Here is a 19,745-nt window from a genome sequence, read left to right on the forward strand (position 1 = left end):
CAACGTTTACCTGTCCAAACTCAGACGCGGCTCTTCTTGGCAAATTTTAGTAGGTCATCGAGGAGACCTGCGTCAGAAACTGACTGGGAGGGTGGATTTAGCGGATTTTAATTGTTAAAATAGGGTGAAAGTTGGAAATCCGTACCTCGATTTGCAAATTGGTTCGAGTGTGCTTTAAGTCAAAGTTGGAGATTGTATTCTTGGACAGTCTGTTCTATGTCACGATTTCACTTTCTTTTTCATTATCGTGTTTTCTTTTTTACTGTCGTACCTTTTTTTACATTAAATGAAAAAAGCGTAACCTCTGAAAATCGAAATTCAACTTCGAACAAGAACCATTTTGATGAGGAAAAAAATTTCATTTATGGTAAGTATGGTCTCAAAATTTGAAGTAAGCTGGTTGAGCTGTTTTCGAGGTATCGTAGGTACCGGAAAAGATATCGCCGAGCGAGATGTTTGACATTGTTGTCAATAACAATGCTCCACGTGAATAAATATTGTCGTAAAAGTTGTGCAAACGAAGCTGAATCTACATACTTTTCAATAAAACAAACACCAATTGAATTGAATATCTTGTTGTCGCGATACAGATTTCCGAAATTCTCCCTTAACGTCGCTCAAATGTTGCGTGAACAAGCATGATCGAGGATTTGTAAAAACGAATGGACAAACGATGAAATGGCATTGCCAAAAAGTCCGGCGAAGCTGACAGGCTGCTGAACTTTGAAAACCGCTCGACTCAGCGAAGCTCTACGAGCCGTTACAATTCCGCGGAAATTGGTTTTAAAGTCATTAACTCGTCGCGAATCGAGTGTTTCATGTCTGGCACGAGAATCACTCCGAAAGCCGAAGATGAAACTTTTTGATTCAAATTACACCGGCTGTCCGTACCATCTTCAAAACCTCCAAGGGAACCTTCCGCAAAGCCCTGGTTTGTTTTATCCAGGAAACGTTAACTGTGAAAATTTCTCCGAAGTAGGAATACTGTTTTCACTCCCCAAGTTTACGCTCGGCAAACTTAGATCTCGCATTATCGAGATTGATCGAACGCTAATTGGAAGCAACGAGCTTATTAGCTCGCGTTGATATCTCGTCCAAACTGCATGTACAGTTTGGCCCCGATACAACAGCCTGGAATTTCCGCGCAGCTCAAATATCGTCCAATTTTCATCTCGTTATGGTCCACTGTGTTCGGTTTCAACTGCTCGTCATTCCGTTCGACCTAGGGTTACGTATAGTTCCGAGTAATCAGAATTCCCTGCAGCGTAACCGCGCCTCCAGCTATCCTGGAGAACATTGCAATGATGAAACGTCGGAGTAACGTTGTTAAACAGCCGATGATAAAGTCGTTTTCAGACCTAATCTTTGCGCCGCTGATTGCCAAAGTGGTTATGAAATGCGGGGTTGAAATTGGCTCGAACGTAAATTGGTATCGTTTATTTTCTTCTCTGTGAACACGGAGAAACGGCAAGGGTGGGGAAAAAAGTTGATTCGAAGGAATGGAATATTCATCGCTCTGTAGTTGCTTCATGAAACGAAAGACAAGAGAGGATTTGAGGCGAACTTGAGTCGAACCTCACCAATGGAATTTCGTGGTATTCGTAATAACTCACCTGCGAAGTAGAGGTTGATTTCAATCGCGAGGGCAATGAGAACGAAGTGTCTCTTCATGGCGTTTGATTGGTGCCGGTGCGTGTGTCTTCTTACCACTTCTTTATACCTTCAATCTGAAATGAAAAACACAAAGTCAGCTCGTCATGCTTCATTGCTGCCACTGTATGATTTTTTTTCACGTAACGTAGAGTTGGATCGAAAATATGTCGAAGCGAAAACGCGGCGAATCCAAGGTTTAAAAATTCAAGTATCTTGTATGCGCGATCCTTGTATAAACGTAGATCCTTGCTACGAGTTCATCAGCCGCGTAAAGTTTGTCAGAAAATAATCCTCCCGAGTTTATAGGCGGTATTATAAGTACGGCGGTAAGAAAGGCTGCCCTGTGTCAGCGAGAAGAGGGATAAAAAGGGAGTGAAAAAAATTGAGAGGGAGACGAGGAATTGAGTAAGAAAAGAGTGTAAGGATACTCGAGTGTAAGGCGGTTGAATAGCCGCTTTTGGCAGAGCTGCATGGGAGAAGTGGAGGTAACACGACATTAACCAACCTTTTCAGTAAAACCAGCAAAACCCAGAGGAGAGAGGGATTCTATCACCCTGGTCAAGTCTCTTTTTACTTACATTTTTTCCTCTCTCTCTCTTGTCTGTTTTTCACTGTTTTCCGTTTCCTTTTTATCGAATCATTCCGCATTGTGACTCGGACACCGTCGACCGATCGATTATTCTATCGGAATTGTTAGGACGTATTGATTAATGTACGTTTTAGTCTATCGCTTAGGAATTGTGGTTCAAAAAAATAAACGTTCAAATAATTTTTACTCATTCAACGGCCCGGATGTTTATTGGTACTGATTCCGTAGTCATTTTTTTACTTTCTTCTACAGTTGCTGTATGATTACATGACTGTAGAAACACATACCAGGTGAATGTTTCGAAATTCGTGAAGATTTTTAAGCTGTCGAATAATTTTCCACCTATTTGTTGTAAGAGAAAAAAAATGTCTAGATAAGTATAAAAAGTGTAGCTCGCGTAATTCGCGCATATTAGAGATCTTCAGTAACAGCACAAACTTTGAGATTAACTCAGTACATCTAAATTAGACTCATATACTGGCGGTATTTCAATATTCTCCATTTCCAGGAAGTAGAAAATAAAAAAAATAAAAATAAAAAAAAATTAGTCGGATCAAATACGACGGGGTCAAAGGTTAGGTACACCGGAAGAATGCGTGTTTGCCGAGAACACGTCTGATTTCCTCAAGGAGCGTGTCTTTGTCAAAGCTTTTCGCAGGGAGCGAGAGCAGCGACCGAAGCCCTGAGGGGTAAGACAAGCGGCAAAACGTGAAGGAAAAAAAACCGATAAGGGGGGGAGGATGGGAAAAAAGCTGACCCCAACTCCCAGAGTTCCGCATACAGGGTATCCTGGAGGAATTCCCCAGTTGTAAGAAGCTTTCGTCAGACGGGTAGGAAAAGCTCGCGTTCCTGTGGGAAGGCGTAAATATCCGAGTACATGCTCGCGGCTTCGGAATATTAACTTTGGCGAATCGCCATCCGAAATGATCAACTTCCGAAGACACGTGCCATGTGCTTCTTGATATTTCCCAACCGCATTTTTATGGAGTATATACGGCTGCACGCTGACCCACAGTTTATTTTCTTCCCACTTTAAGGGGGGACTTGGCGTGAACGTTTGTGATTTATCGCATTTTCTAGAATTTCTTTCTAAAAATCTATTAAGAATTTTGGGATTTGAGTTTTTTTTGCTTAATAATGTAGAATTTGGACTATCTTACGGAATTTTTTTACTGCAAAATATTATGAAATAGCCGCTGTATGCGGCATAATAGCGTAAAATGTGTATTTTTTATCGTCTAACGTGATATTTGAAATTTGAGTTATCGTAAACAGAAAATTCAAAAAGACTTGTTAGTGACAGACCTTACAGCCGGGTCCTACAAGTACCCAAATTTCTTTTTGTACTAGCTATAGGTCTCACAGTCACCCTTCTCGATAGACTCAAAACAATAATAGTGGGTTCGGGGTCGATTTAACGATTAATAATATAGCCATCAGATATGAAACTGTACGTCAGCGTTTATTGTACAGGCTTTACATTCATTCAATCAGTAATCATTCAACGCTTGTGTCAACTTGGGTAACTTTCTAACGGTTATCCGTTCAACACGGGTCTCGTCGCGAGCAGAACCGGAGTAGGCCCCGGGATGACGCGTACAGGTACCATCTCACCCGAAATCATCTGTCAGTACCTGGACTATTTTAACCGGGGGCTGCAAGCCGCGCCGGTTTCTCGACACGGAAACCACCCCGAGGTAGCTCAGCTACCCAGGCAAGGCCAGCCCACGCGGCTACACCAATTTTGTGTGATTTGTTATTTATTTTCAAGTCTTTTTGATCCGCGGACTGCAATAACCACGTTGGTTCCCCAACGCGTCAACCACCCTGGGTCCAAACCTCAATCATGAGGCCCTGGGAAGGCCAGCGCGAGAATCCCCAACCGGCTTTACCCAGTTCTGCTCTCGCATCTAATTACTCGATCACAAGTACGTTAGAAACACGATCCAACGTCATTTAATAATCAAATCGATCATTATGAGCCTCGATTCGCCGAGTTGATAGCCCCACCTTCACGCAGTTCACTGTATCACTCTCGCACACATAACGAGCTACTTTCAACAAGACTCACGTGTTTTTTCTTCCGAGTTTCCACTAACACTGATCTGGTTTTGGATTCTTCGCCACATTCTCGTCTCGCTTCCTCTCGCGGGGATTTTGAGAACTCTGGACTGTATTGACTTGTTGACCACTCGCCGTAGTGTGCGTGAGATTAGCGTACTTGGATTCATTCGCACACACATCGTAGTATGATAATACATTCTGTCCCTTTACTAATCTCTAGCTGATCTGTAGCGGTCGGTCACCCCCTCGCCTTACCATACCTCTCTGTTACTACATATGGTTTCGAGTACTAATGCTCATCCAAACTGTAGCGTTATTGAGTACACTTCTTAATTTTTTACACATTCTCAGGTTGATATCGCGTTAAACATCGGATCATAACTTAATAATGACATGGGGCAACAATGGTCTGTGGCAACGGCTGATTACGAAATTATAGGTCATAGAGCACTAGTTTCAGCTGTTGTTTTCTGTCTATGTATTTGTATGCATCGCCAACAGGACTATTAAAATATATGAGTATGACTACCCTGAGAAAAATTTTATTTGTTACAGTAAATAGAAAAATTCAGTAAAATAGGTATCGTTAAAAAACTGTTTGAATATTGTTGCAATTACGAAAAACGAGGTACACGTAACCATTTTGCGCTATCGCCGATCCTTTTTTGGTAATTGAAGCCCAAAATCACTTTGCTCGATTTACTCTACTTTTTCATTTAAATAAGGCTTCAACGTCAATTTATTGTTGCATAAGCATTAAATAAAGAATAATAACGGATACTAGACTTTCTGGTAACAGCTACAAAACTAATTTTCATTTTCATTTGCTATCTGGAACCATATTTTTAGATTGTGGTAAAAAATGAAAATAGTTAATAACTGAGCGGTAACCGAAACTAAAAATTTCTCACAGTTTTCTAGAAAAAAAGAGGTAGAAAAATAAGCGCCCACACTAAACCCCCCTTTAATTCTATCCGCAGGTTTACGCGAATAAGATATTGCGCTAATAAGTTGCACGAATGTCGCAACGGAAAATGGAAGACAGATAAGTACACATAACCGAGTTTCCCGCAGGTACGGAGCGCCCGGTAGTTCTTCAGTTAACGTCTCATATTGCAACCATAACACACGGCATTCAGCTTTCTGCAATACTTTTTACTATGTTCTTTAAACATTCTCCTCTCGTACTTACACTGCGCCATGCCGCATGACATTTCATTCTTTTATTACTGGTCCACACTTTTCTTTTTTCCCGGTAACCTTGTTTCTACACGTTCAACTCGTATGAGCTTTACGCTCGGAATTCATTCGCTTTACAGATTGGCAATGTAAGCTTACACGTAACGCAAACGCGACGAGTTCAATGCTCTTTTTTATGGACCATCGACAGCGTTAGCTTTATTTTGAAATTCGACTCTTATTAGAAACTTGCATTCTTTCGTATGAATGGTTTTTTTCTTCAAACTAGATTCTCACGGTTTTATAGGAAATTTTCAATTTGTCATGTGCTTAACAGAAACGTTCAACTTTTAACGCACGCTGTTTGGTCAAATTTTTTTAACGAAATTGACTGAGACGTGTAAGTTTCTTCACAGGTTTTGAATTCAATCAAAAAATCGTTATAGATGGCGAATGAAATTGTTTAATATTAAACTGACGAAGTACACACTTTGGAAATTACCGAAATAGTACAATAAACGTTTTATCTCACGATTGTCTCACGATTCGAATCTACAAATTAATTATTACTCGTATAACCTTCGAAACTTTTTTAAAATTATATTTTGGTTTCGTCTTCGTTTTTCTAACGTACAATTAGTTTCACTGAACGAGTCCTAATACGCATCGCGACAGTTGAATTGCGGTGTTCCTGTGACAGCTGCGATTCTTGGAGCTTTTCGCGCGAAAACTTGCGGGGTTGTGAATACGTGGCAAGGCGTATACTGTAAGGTATTTGGGTGGAATTTCGTCGTTACTGTTCTTCTCTCCTTGCGCTACGCCTATTCGCCTCCATTTACTGTCATTCTCACACTTTATATACCTGCCAGTCGACGTTGTCTTCCTTATCATTAAAAACAATGACTGAGAGTCATTAAAAGTTTTAAAAATACGACAAGATGAAGTAAAAGTTTCGGTTAAAATTGACCAGGCACGTCGAGTAAATATTATAATCAAAATGAAGTTGCGATAAAATTTAAAATTCTCGTGACAAAATGTTACAAGTCTTCTAGATCCAAAATTACGATTTTTCAGATACATCTTGCGTTTGATAAAATTAAAATAATAAACGAAAGAAAAAAAAAATACAACAAATCTTTACATATTGTATTCTATTTATTTCAAAGCCTTTGTGCTTTACTTAATCTCAAAGTTTTTCATTTAAAATTCGATCACCTATATTAAGGTATGCTTGTGGAACAAGTGTTTCGCAAAGACTGAACAATACTTGGAAATACATCAAAGTTTGAGCTTCGATTGATTAATTTTTTTGTATAACTTATATATGTATTAATATATTATTAGCTTTTGCGGAGGGCCTACATCAAAGGGCTGAAACGTCAAGCAATTGACAGTGTTTGATTTTGACCTAAGACACCGAGAACCGAAATTCACATATATTGTATAAGGTCGGAAAAACCCCATTAATAATCGAGCGTCAAGTTTCGATTTTTTCAAAAACTCGTTAAAACTTGCATTCTGCTATTTTTCCATCTAGAAAAAAAATCCCAGACTATTCAACGTTTTTTCATATTGAACGAGTAAAAGTGAGTTGCAGCATTCAGTTTTGTCGGTCTACAGTAACGCAGCCTTGGGGAATAAAAAATACCAACTTTTTACTACGATGCGTCCGGAGTTGCTCGCCGCTGTCGAACAGCGCTGAAACAATATTTTCTCGTTAAACAATAACGCATTAAGGGCTGAAGTCCGCACGTGCTGAGGTATTTGAAGAGGTTAATGAGCTCCGGAGAGGAACTGTTCTCTATACGTATAACCAGGGATCGATAGGTGAGGAGGAGACGTTGGGTCGGTGAGCGGCTCATGCCAGCCTTTTCGGTCTTCACTGCCGTCAACTTTCTATGCACACACATAAATCCGGGATAGTATTAACGCAAGGTAAGGTTCGCGCAGACGCAGGCCGAGTTTCACAAGAGTTTTTAAATTGGGGATGTTGGAGAGCGAGTTTCGGAATTGCGGGAAAAATCCTGAGGGATAATCCCATTTCATTCCTAATGCGAATCACCGAGAGTTCAAGTATATAAGCTTTGCGAAAACCTGAAAACGGATTTTACAGGGCACTGTTTTACCGGTTTATAGCCCTCAAAGCGTCGGAAACACTGATCACATATTCATTGTGGAAAAAAGCACTCTGAGAAATGGGATTCTTCGCAGACGTTAGGGCGTATGTAATGTTTTTCAGAAACAATTCACTGCACACCCGAACAAGAGATATTTGGGAAAACAAGAGACTTGGGTGGAAAAATGTTCATTTTCGTAAATCACTTTGAAACGAGATGCAACCGATTTCGATCAAAATCCAATCAGGTCCGAATGATTTTAGACGATTTTCAAGAGATCTCAAAACGTGGAAATCCAGCGAAAGCTCAACCTATCATTTCCAGGGTATTTGAGACAACTAATTGAATTCTCAGAAGAGCTGAAAGCTGAAAAACAAAATAACGCGTCTCCTTAAGCGGACAGCAAACATCGGCCACGAATTCTTCTGAATTGACACAATTCTGAAGATCTTTCAATCCTATTGAAAAGGAAAATAGATATCCGAGTTCAATAATAATCAGTTTCTAAAGCATCGCACCTAATCCTCCCCTTGGGCGTTTAATCCATCGATTATCGGCAATCAGTCCAAATACGAATACGAGCCGCGATCAAAGCTCAATTTTGGTTTATGGAGGATTCGCCTTCGCCGCGGGTCGATCGTCGATTAATCAGGTGAAACCTTTGAAACGACCATCATCGCTTCGCCCCGGATGGGCTTACCCTAATCTCCCCTGTTGGATAGTTTTTGTGTGGTTTCTCCTCAATGACATCTTGTTCAGCCTTTACCACCCCGATGGGGTTATTGCCATCACGCAGGGTGCGGACAGACGGAATTAACGTCGTCTATCGATCCGGAGTCGCGATTTTTCCCTTTCAAAAAAGCTCGGCATCGCGGTTGTCACTGATTTTCAATCCGGTTTCGCGCGTCACCCTCACGCCATTATTACAGCTAATACCAGTTCACGTTTTGCAAATTCGCGTGATTTTTCCTGCTTTTAGGATGTCGCCACTTGATCATCGTTACTCGTATTTCATTTGTCGAACAAATTACTTCGCCCAGGATTAGGAAAGTTCTTCTTATCGTGACACACGAGGCTCCTGACCGCAGTTTCCGACCGCTTAATTATCCGCAATAAAACAGAACTTTGCGAAAATCTAGGTCAACGACGCGGTGGAGGTTCTTTGCAAATCGGATGATATGCGATACCTCGGTTGCAGTTTTTTCTCCATCATAAATCGTTTTAACATTAATGTTCGGGTTATTCAACTGATTAGACAAAAACTGCCGCTATCGTTATCAACATTTTGCGAAAATGATCGAAATTAATGGAGTAAGCGTGCTCCTTGACAATTTACGTGGCTTTACAAACATAAGCATAGCAGAATTTTCATTTCTATCACATTTTTTCTCTTTTCTTTTACTTTTTCACCCGAGGGTTGATCCCATTAGAAATATTTTAATGCGAGGCAAAGGGTGGCGCGAACGAGGGAAATGTGACGTAACACAAAAGTATAACAAAATAGGTAGATACCTATACCGGGCAACCAAACGGATGGTGAAACGGACTTTGTGTATACAATATAATTCTCACGCGGCGCGACAATTTCGGCGGATTTTTTACTCGCCATCATTGTTGTGATTATATCTTTCCCATTCGTTTATTTCGTTCCTGTACTTTTATATTTCACCCTGGCAGAAACGAAAATATACAGACGCATACATGTATATTCCGAGAAGGGATCTCGGACGTTGCGAATGGTAATTCATACGCCTTGGTACTTTACAGGGCCAAATAATTAGCCTATATACATACATATGTACGTATAATACATGGTATTATATACAGACCGGCGTTACGGGTGCGTGAATTCGTACGCGTGGCTTTTTATACGTGTATTTCTATACGTATACACGCGCAAAGAGAAAAAAATTAGCAGGAAAAACAAATTTCCTCCCGTGCCTCCGTTGTTTGCCTTTTTTCTCTTTCTTTCTTAAATTTTTATTATTGTTCTTTTAATTTCAGTACACAATAACAATAGAAGGAGATATAAAAAAAATACGTACTCGCACATATTCAGAAGCGTCCTTTTTTCTTTCACGTAATTCTTTCATATTTTAATGTTCGAATTCACTGCCGTTCAAGCATTTAACGTAACGAAATCTAACGTCAGCGAGAAAGCTAGATGGATAGGTCTAAATTTTTCGCAATTTTTTAAAAGTAGTGCATCAATTTTCACATCCTTTTCTCAACGTACCGAATGCGAGGTGTAACTAAAAAGTTGCACATTTTAAGTGTATTTATATATTGTATATAAAGTATTTCTATAAATGTTGATGATTAAGAAATTGTCTCCTAAGAATTACACTGTTCAACACATGTTTTGATATCCTTCATATTTGACATTCGATGTCGAAAACCCTAGGAGTAAGCGTAGTTTTTAGAAATTGGCCTTAGTTATTTATTTTATCGAAATTTTCATATATGACCCAAAAAAGTAATATTTCGATAAAAAATTCAATTTTTTTTTTAAATATGTATAGTCTACCAAAAAATCCTTCTTTCCGTTGAGTTGTATTACATGTGTTCAGTTTCAGAATATCGAAATTGAGTCACATTTAATCAATTTAACCGTACAACATATCACGACATATTGCAAATTTATTTTAACGTCAATTCATACTTCGTACTTGGTAGAAATAGCGTTTCAACTGTGAAAAAAACGTACAATCAAAATAATGAATTTCAACGACTTCCATTTCTAGATCCGAGATAAAAAGATGGGCATGGAAAGCCTTTCGATATTAGTTCGATATTACTGCGACATTCATGTGCGAATAACTAAACTCGAAGATACGTGACGTGGTATCATTTTCGGAACAGGCTTTCTCCCCGAATACGACCCCGATATTAGAGAGCGTAACGACCGAAAGGCGTGCGGCATTCATTCATCTTGCATTATATTGTAATTAAGTGATTATACCGCACGGTCATTAAAACTGCGATTGCGGCGACGGCGGAATGACGTTCTTGGTGGCAGCTGTTCGGTTTTCATCCGATAACCGGAAGTGTGGCGTGTCGACTTGTTCGCTTTAAAACCGTTTGAATTATCTCATGGTGCATGGCCAACTTTATACCCGTGTTGTATGTCTGTCTCTGTCTATGTGCGAATACAGATACGGGGCATTCCATGCTAACTCGACCTGAGTCTGACCCTTGATATCTCCGATTTGGTGTTCGATTTTTTATACGATTGTTTCGACTCTCGAAAACACGCAGTTTTTTTTCTTCAAGTATTTTCGAACCGATTTTAACCATTTAGAATTTTTAGAAACGATCATATTGATCGGCACAATTTGAAAATCTGAAAAATCATGTGTCGTGTATCAAAATTTTTAAGCTTTGAGCTGGAGTGGACTGAATTTTCTTTCTAATTTGATAAAAAAATTTCGAATAAAGGTCGAAGAAAATATATCAAAAAACTTTTCTTCACTTTTTGTCAAATTAAAAGGAAGAGCCAGTCCACTTTGACTCAAGGCTTAAAAATTTTGATACTTGATAAATGATATTTCAGATTTTTAAATTGTATCGATTAATAATTTCGTTTTTAAAAATTGTAGATAATTCAAATCGATTCGGAAGATTTAGGAAACAAAAAAAAAAAAAAAAAAACCGAGTGCCCTCGAGAGTCGAAACAATCATACAAAAAAATCGCGAGCCAAATCAGAGAGATGAAGGGCCAGACCCTGATCGATTTGGCATGGAATGCCTCACATATAACCGTATCCCCAGCCTGCTTCGAATCTGTATACTATATGATAAGGCACGTGCCGTCGCGATTCACGCTCGACTTGCACTCCGTTGACTTTTTTCCCCGAAAGGGTTGAAAAACATGCTTGCATAGATGCGGATCTAAGGAAATCGCCTCGGACTTGTGCCGGCAGAATTTTTTGCCGCAATTTTAACCAGGTGAACGACGTCTGGAATGTATGCATTGTGTGTACCATACCTATATTTGTGTTCGTATCCTGAGGGTATGACTTAATCGGCGTTCATTTCTAAAAAACGCACGTCCCATACATTTATTCATATATTCTGTGTAGGTATAAACCTTGTATTCGAATATATACGGAGATTATTATACGTACGTGCAACAAGGATTTCGGTGGAATTAGCTTGACGGGCGATTTTGGAACGTCTGCACCGTGTTTTATGATTTTTAAACGAAGACAAATTACCCCGCTGTTAACCAAAGTCACGGTTAGCCGCAAGTTTTTATTTATATTTACCGCTCGTTTCTCCGTTATCCCAGTTTTACTTTTGCCAAATTTATACCTGATGTTATAGAGTCCCTAATTCCACGTTAACCAGGACTGACAATGAGTAAAAAATGCTTTTAAGAATGTATAATCAAAGCAGAGCGTTTAAAATGGTTTTCTTTAAAAACGATTTTTCATAAAATGGTATAATTTGAAACATAACATTCAAAACAATTATTTCCAACCGATTATGAAAGGTACCATTCAATCGGTATAAATACTAGGAAAAAATACGTATATTCCTTCAAATTTCCGAGGATCGAAACAACCTGCAGCTTCTATAAATGTTTAAGAAATTTTTAACTTTTAATGGAGTGGAAAGATTTGTCTTAATGCAACGTCGTTTTTATCAAAACAATGATATTTAAATTTCTCGCCCACCCGATATCTTCGCGTGATTCTATTTAATATTTCCATCTGTAATCGTATTCGGCTGCGGGGGTGCGATCGATTTAAGAGTGTTTCATAAAAGGCTAGTAAATCCTCGGAGTTTTTAACCTCGAAGAAACTCGGAGCGCAGCGTTGAGATTTCGTGGCTGTGATTCAAGTATAGTAAAGTCATTTCCAGCCATCGCCGAGCTGTGACTAGTAACGCCCAATCTGTGTTTCGCGATCCTGGCACTGGCGGCTTCATTTTGCCGAACTGCTTCGGGGTTCGGTACGATTTCCTGCTGCCAGGCCGTAATTGTGTCAAAAAAAAGAAAAGAAAATTAATGCACGCAATCGGATTCACTCAATCGCCTTCGCATCTATGTCTGATGAAACCTCTTGCGATGGGGTGAATAGGAAACAGTTTTTTTTTTTAACAAAATTCGAATTTCGAAAAAAAGAAAATGGTTGAAAATTTCTTTAATTCTATTCAAACTTGTTGTATTCAATATAGGTATGTATATCAGCGGAAGATGCGCGACAAATTTTATTTAAAGATATCGAGGTTTTTAACAGTGCAAGTAACTTTTCAGCCTCGCGCTATCTCACCATTTTATTCTATTCTATTTCTTTTTTACCGTTTGAATGTTCAACAAAAGCTAAATGGCATTCAGTTGAAAACTATGTATGGGTATGAAGTGAAAATGTTCAATGAAATAATTAACGAAGCCTGTCAATTTCCGCAAGAAGTTCCAGAAAAATTTGAATGGAAGCTAGTCAAATTTGAAGACACAAATGACTATAGAAGGTGTGTATTTTATGACTTTCATTTTCATTCTTACAACGTCGAAGCGAACGTATCATCAAATTTGATCAGTAATGTGAGGTTTTTATCAGAAAACAATTCGCTACACACTGAGATAAATTTTTGGTTCCGGTTACCGCTCAGTCTTTAACTATTTTCAGTTTTTACCACAATCGAAAAATATAGTTATAGGTAGAAAATGAAAATTAGTTTTGTGGCTGTTACCAGAAAGTCTAGTATCCCTTACTATTCTATCTCATTGCGATAACTGTTACTATATTTTCTTGTAACTGTTGCGAAAATTTAATGCTTGTGCAACGATAAATTGACGTTAAAGCCTTATTTAACTAAAAAAGTAGAGTAAGCCTCAGAAACTAATTTTGCGTTGCAATTACCAAAAAAGGATCGACAATAGCGCAAAATGGTTACGTGTACCTCGTTTTTCGTAATTCAAACAGTTTTTTTAACGATAGCTATTTTACTGAATTTTTTCTAGTTACTACAACAAATGAAATTTTTCTCAGCGCAGCAATCGAGTACACTTTTCAGGTGTTCTGAAATTTTTCCACAAATGAACTATCCGTGCATAAGAAAGTTCGAGGAACCCTTATAACCTTGGCGTCGTCTGACGGACTCGATCGACTTTCTTTCAGGCACGTCCCGGATTAAGATCTGCAACCACGTTCTTTTATGACCCATCGACATTCCAAGTCAAGGACGCACCTTTGGCTCGATAAGAGTTTTGCGAGAGTTGCCGCAATACTGAAAATCTGCGAAATTGATCGAACATTTTTTTTTTTTTTTTTTATCCCTTCAAGCCATTTCGTCTAGGATGATCATTTCGAAGAGAATAAATGTCCTGCCGACAATTCCCTACAGTTGGATTTAAATTTACAACGGTCGTTGTTTTTCCGGTATCTCGGGAGGAAATTCGCGGTCGCGAGGGAATCTTAACTTTATTTTTGTCCATTACTTTTTCTCTTTTTTCATCCCCCCCCCCCCCCCCTCCCCACCCCGCCAACGTTTCGCTTTGTCTTTTAACTTTTTTTTTTGTATTCTAATTTTATTAGAGAAGGCACTCGAGGAATGAAAGCTGTATAGCGGAAAATACACCCCGACCCCTGTAAAAGACGAGCTTGGCGAGGGTCTGCACCGTATCCTGGGCGAGATTACCGGGCGGCCAGACGGAGGGTCGGGCTATTATCGAATCATTTTGCGCCAAACTCGTTTTCATACTCACCCAAGGACCGCAGGCAGAGCGAGGAGAAGGAAACGGGCGAAATAAAGAAAGGGACTCGGTAAGCTCGCCCTTAAAACGAGGGTATCCAGCTCATCAGGCCTGTTTCAACTGCACATACATACTTTCAAGACTCTAATTGAAGGTAAATACACTGTATAAAGTACTTGAAGTTAATGAGGCGACGTCGAGGACAATTGCAGTCCTTTTTGTAATTATTATATTCTTTCAGGAATTTTCTTATTTGTTTTAACCTTCCAGCTTGCTCTATTATCGTTCGTTTTTATGCAAATATTTTTCGACGTTATAGTTTTGTCACCAGTATTAAACTGAGAGATCCGCGCTTCGAAAGTGAAATGAATTTCTAAAAATTATACGTGTGTAAAAATTTGCTGATAGCACAATTTTATATCAATTACACACAGACTTGATTGGAACCGAATTAATCGGGCAAGAAATCGTCGCCCAGAAAACGTACATATTCGACGAAAAAAAATTGACTTTCGTATCTTTATAGTGTTCGACATAAAAAGTAATCGCGGCCAGGGTAAAACCTTGACGCAAGGAAAGGGCCGGGGTATTTTCTGATAAGAAAAGCTCACTCAATCCACCTAATGTCTTGTTTCGAAGCAAAGTATAGTAGCCCGATTATTATTCGAGATAAGAACTAGCCACGCGGGATCTCCTGAAACCGTAACCGCCACTTTATCCCGGTGCGTGTAATTTGACGTTGATTTCTTAATCCCGGATACGCGCTCGTACGTTTGCGGATTCAACGAGATCTCTTCCCATTAGGTACGGGCCAGTAGGTATGTACATACCGTGAGCAAAGTGTGTAATTCGGGAAATTTCATTCCCCGCTGAATTTCATTCGGCTGAAATGTCCGTCTCTAAATAAATGTAGCATTTGGCCCTTCGGGTACAGTGCGCATTTTAAATCATTGATTTCCCGCTGATTTGTTCTTCGTTTAGTATTTGATTAATCGATTTGCCCCGTTTTATTTTTATCAACGTGAACCTACCGATGGTGCAAAATGATATGAGCCACCTACGCAGCAACCCTCGACTGGTACTCAAACAACGATGAGCGTAAATATGGAAGAAGGGTCCTCGCGAGCACTCGCGGAGCTTTTAATGACGGGGGAAATGATCGGTCATTGAAGCCGAGAGAGTGAGGTGTTTGCCATGAGAAAAGCAAGGGCCTAAAAACCAGCGTAGAAATTCCAAGAGGGGATTGATAGTAAGATTAAAATGAATTGCACGATTAAAACTGTACCCTTGTAAATCTGGAAATGTGCGTTGATTTACGTATACGCGATACATGTGCATAGGTATAAAGACGGTGCGCAACGATCGCTTTGAAGGCGGTACTGACTTTTTCCAGTTTGCTTGCTTCTTTTAAATTAATGGAATTTTAAACATAAGGTAGTAGAACAGCAAAACCGGCTCTGGACACAGATTCCTATACTGACATTCTAGAAAAGTTTTACATCTTGGCTAAGCGTCGGTAAAATGTCACGTTTGCATTTTCAGGAACGCATGCGTGTATATGTAACGCGTTTATTTTTAGAGATTAGTTGATAGATGGAACGAAATATTCGACAAAAGTGCCTATTTTGAAACCGAAATACACGAATCTTCGAAAGAAGAGTTTCTTTTTGTTATTAAAGTCTTTTCAACACCTTATTCTGCGAGTACTAAACAAGTCGTTAATATTTCAGTTGCGAATTTCAGAGTTTTTTCACACGTTTCACCTACTCGAAATTTTTGTGATAGTTATTAGAGTCTCACTCGCAGTAAAAAGTAGATCATTTTCAAAGCAGGTTTGACAAATTTTGACATTGATAAGCCAATCACCAGGGATTAATCAATTAAGCAGCCTGACGTTTCAAAAAAATCAGGCATCATGAGGTCCGAAAGATGCGAGGCTTGGAAAATATGCATGCTCGTTGACTGCAGTGGAATTGAGGCATTTTTTCCCTTCTCGTTGGTCATGCTACTACGCGAATACGCAGGGTTATAATGATCTAAAAATGTGGGTAACGGATACGCTTTGTTATACCTGCAACACAACAGGATGAGGTTGACAACAAAAGCGCCCTGTAAAGAAGTAATAACGGGAGCACGGATGTATAAAGGTTTCATGCAAAGCAGCCCCCCGAAAACGGATTTGTACCTCCTTTATTTCACCACTCGTTCCTGGCTTTACATGATATATTATAGGTATATACGTACATTGAGTGAACGTATCTTCCTTCCATTAAGCGGACACGATATCGTCACACACGCGTAAGATGTCAAATCACATCTGTGTGCACGTATTTATACGAATCTTCCATCGCTGAATGGAACCAATAATGTGAGTTCAACTCTAATCATGCAGAATTGGCTACCTTTGATGTAAAGAGAACGTTTTTCAACTTCAACGATTTTTCATAGCTTCTTGTCTTAAAATGAAAAGTGTGCAAAAATCTTTCAAGATGAGTCAATAGTGTGGTACTAAATTCTCAAAATATTCTCGTTGAAGAGTTCAAATGAGTTTAAGTTGATGTTCAAGTTTTATGAAGTTATATAGGGAGTAAGTTTGCGAGCAAATCCAATTCGATACTCATTGTTTGAAAAAATCAAAACAAATGAATCCTCCCTCATAAAAATATGCAGTGTTTTAAAAAGTTCATTATTCCTACAAAAATGTCTTAAATTTTCTGATATCTTCATAGTGACTTTGTGAAGCTTGTCATACTTGCTGTGATTTTTTTTTGCGAATTTTGAATTTATTTCCTCGAATAAAAATATTGACTTCTTTGGTTGAAAAGATCTATAGGCGTGTTACAATTGGATTTGTCTGATAAGCCGATTGAATTTCTGGTCTGACGATCCTCCCTAATCTTGATCAGAAATCAGAATGTGAGCAAACGAACTTTGACAGCGATTTCTGAGTAAACAATGTTCAACGAGTGTTCAACCTGACCAAATCCCTCTCAGACCATTTGATTCGATCAAGAACAGCAATCAGCCGACTTTTAGTATTCTGAGTACCTTTTCGTTCCCGCGATTCCGATCTGCGAAATGTGAACGGTTGTTTTTCACCTCGTAAATTTATCGCAATCACGTCAGAGCGCCTTGGCATCGTTCCTGAAATAACACGCAGGTTACACGGGCACGTTGAAATTAACGAGTCTCTTCGAGATCCCCTAGACAAGAGCCGGTCGTCCATCCTGTGTGGACCGTCCCTCGTCATCCGCTGGAGACCTGCAGGGCGACCTGAATGTGTTTTATTACCGCTGCGGCACAAAGAAGGTATAACCATGGACGTTGGGCGTTGGAGGGAGGCGAGGGGTGGATGATGACGTCACACAATGGGAAGCTGACGTTATTAATCATTTTCTTCCCTCGCAAAGCCCCGCGATCCGATCTCCGCTAAAATCCTTGGTATAAAGTACAAACGTTAAACTTGCAGGCTGCATCAACCGCTGCATAATGTGAATGATTCACGGTTCCGCCCATACATTTTCCGCTTTCCACTAGCAAGTTTCTTCTGCATCCGCCTCAAGTCGCCTTGATCTTCACCATGATCAAAATTCTTTCAATTTCACGGTGCACGGAATGCGCATGGCAGTGAGGCCTCGGCGTCAGTCCTCCACTTTGCAGCCGCTACGCGGTAAAATATACGGGCTGTTTCTGAGTAAAGGTCGATGTATGTTGGGCTGCCTACCACTCAGGGAACCAAATATCGGTAATACAGACCTACCGAGTTATCGACAAGTAGCGAAGTTGAAGTTCTCACGAGCGAGCTCGAACCGCCCCTGTTGCCTAGTTGTTTAGATTTGGTCAAGCAGTTGTTTCGTTGTTTATTACCAATGCTGAAGCGTCCAGCGACCGAATTCCGGAGTCAAGTTGAAGTGATTATATGACTCAGTGGCTCTGTTTTACCGATATATGTTCCCCTCTGTGGTAGGCAACCCAACATGCTGTGGCGTTTACTAGGTACACCCTGTACAGTTGACCGGATTGGCTCTTATTCCGCGGAGAAAAGAATTCGTTAGACAGCTTCTGCAGCCCGGCTGCGTCCCGTTTACGGTGAATGTCAGCGGTGTTCATGTGTACACGCCCCGGAATTCTCCCCGCGATTCATTTACAACGGCAACCCTGCTAACATTCTTTGCCTCTCGTACAACAGGGACTGGGAGGGTCCGCATTCTCACCCCCTATTTGACACGACGCCTGAAATTCGAGGGTTGCGAGGGGGTGAAATACGGGGTGACTTGTCTCCGGAGGAATTATGGCGCTAGCTTACACCCAGGAAAATTGACAGGTTGTTTTGGAAGTGTACAGAGTTCATTATGGAAAAGTTGATGAGCTTAGGTACGCGGATTTGAACGTGCAATATATTTTTCAATCCGGCGATTTACGGAGGTTGGTTGGCCAGTAATTGATACTTTTTATTTATGTTATTGTAATAAATTATTGTACTCGTATGCTTTAGAGATCTTTTTGAAAATAGAAGAATAGAAAATACTGGAATGTTTAACAGAAGCTTAGATATCAATAGTTTGTTTCACATATCACTCTAAAATTGTTAAAAAAAATTATTAGATTCGTTAGTTTTCTACGAAATCACTAAAACGGCTTTTTCTCTTAATTTTTCAGTTTGCAGTATTCGATATTGCTATTTACGTTGTTTACAATCAATACTAGTATAATGTTGTAAAATAAATGATTAACAATGCCATAGAAAAAATAGAAAAAAGAATTTCAATGAATTCATGAAAAGTAGTCTTCTGAATAAAATGTGTCGTCGTAAAGTGAAATCGAACGAATGCATTAGATTTTAAACTTCATCTTTTGATGCGACTTATACCAAAACATCCATATCTGAGCTTTTCGTTTACATTTTTAAAGATATCTTCGTAGTTTACGAATATAATAATTTGAGAAATACTTGATGTACCTGCATCTCGTAACAAAATTAATAAAAAGTATCTAATTTTGGCAAGTGTAGGACGTTCTTCTTTTATTTATTTATTTTTTTCTCTTTGCAAGCTTTCGTCTGGCTATTTTTATACCGGTCCACTTCCCACGGGGCAATTTCATTCTTCGTGTATTGCGTCAGCGGATCGATAAGTAATTGTTTGAAAACTCGGCCGGCTTTGTGATCCTTCGTCAAAAAAGCTCGGTTCCAGTAGCATACCTCTAATCTAAGAACGTACGTGTGTGAGCGTCTGTGTCGTACGTATTGTTGAAATACTCGATTATTTCAGACTTACTTCTAACAACAAAAGATACCTGAATCATTTTTTATTCATCCATGATCACGTTCGCGTTATATTTGATTTATTTGTAACATAAATATTCATCGTTGGCACAAAGTGTCAAGTTGATTGAAATGTAAAAAATGTTTTGAAAAAGTTGAATCTCAAAATATTCTCTCCAC

General features: G+C 39.4%; 1 protein-coding gene across 3 annotated transcripts in view; it reads right to left on the reverse strand.

The window, feature by feature from the left end:
• LOC124184777 (limbic system-associated membrane protein-like) overlaps positions 1-19,745 on the reverse strand; it is a 53,938-nt gene that overhangs the window by 16,501 nt on the left and 17,692 nt on the right. For all 3 annotated transcript variants that reach the window (XM_046574858.1, XM_046574856.1, XM_046574859.1), the window contains one exon: positions 1,614-1,727. In XM_046574858.1, the coding sequence (XP_046430814.1) occupies positions 1,614-1,671 (58 nt within the window). In that variant the 5' untranslated portion in view covers positions 1,672-1,727. The remainder of the gene's footprint in view (positions 1-1,613; positions 1,728-19,745) is intronic.

This window comes from Neodiprion fabricii, chromosome 6, assembly GCF_021155785.1.
Source record: "Neodiprion fabricii isolate iyNeoFabr1 chromosome 6, iyNeoFabr1.1, whole genome shotgun sequence".
Lineage (NCBI taxonomy): Eukaryota > Metazoa > Arthropoda > Insecta > Hymenoptera > Diprionidae > Neodiprion > Neodiprion fabricii.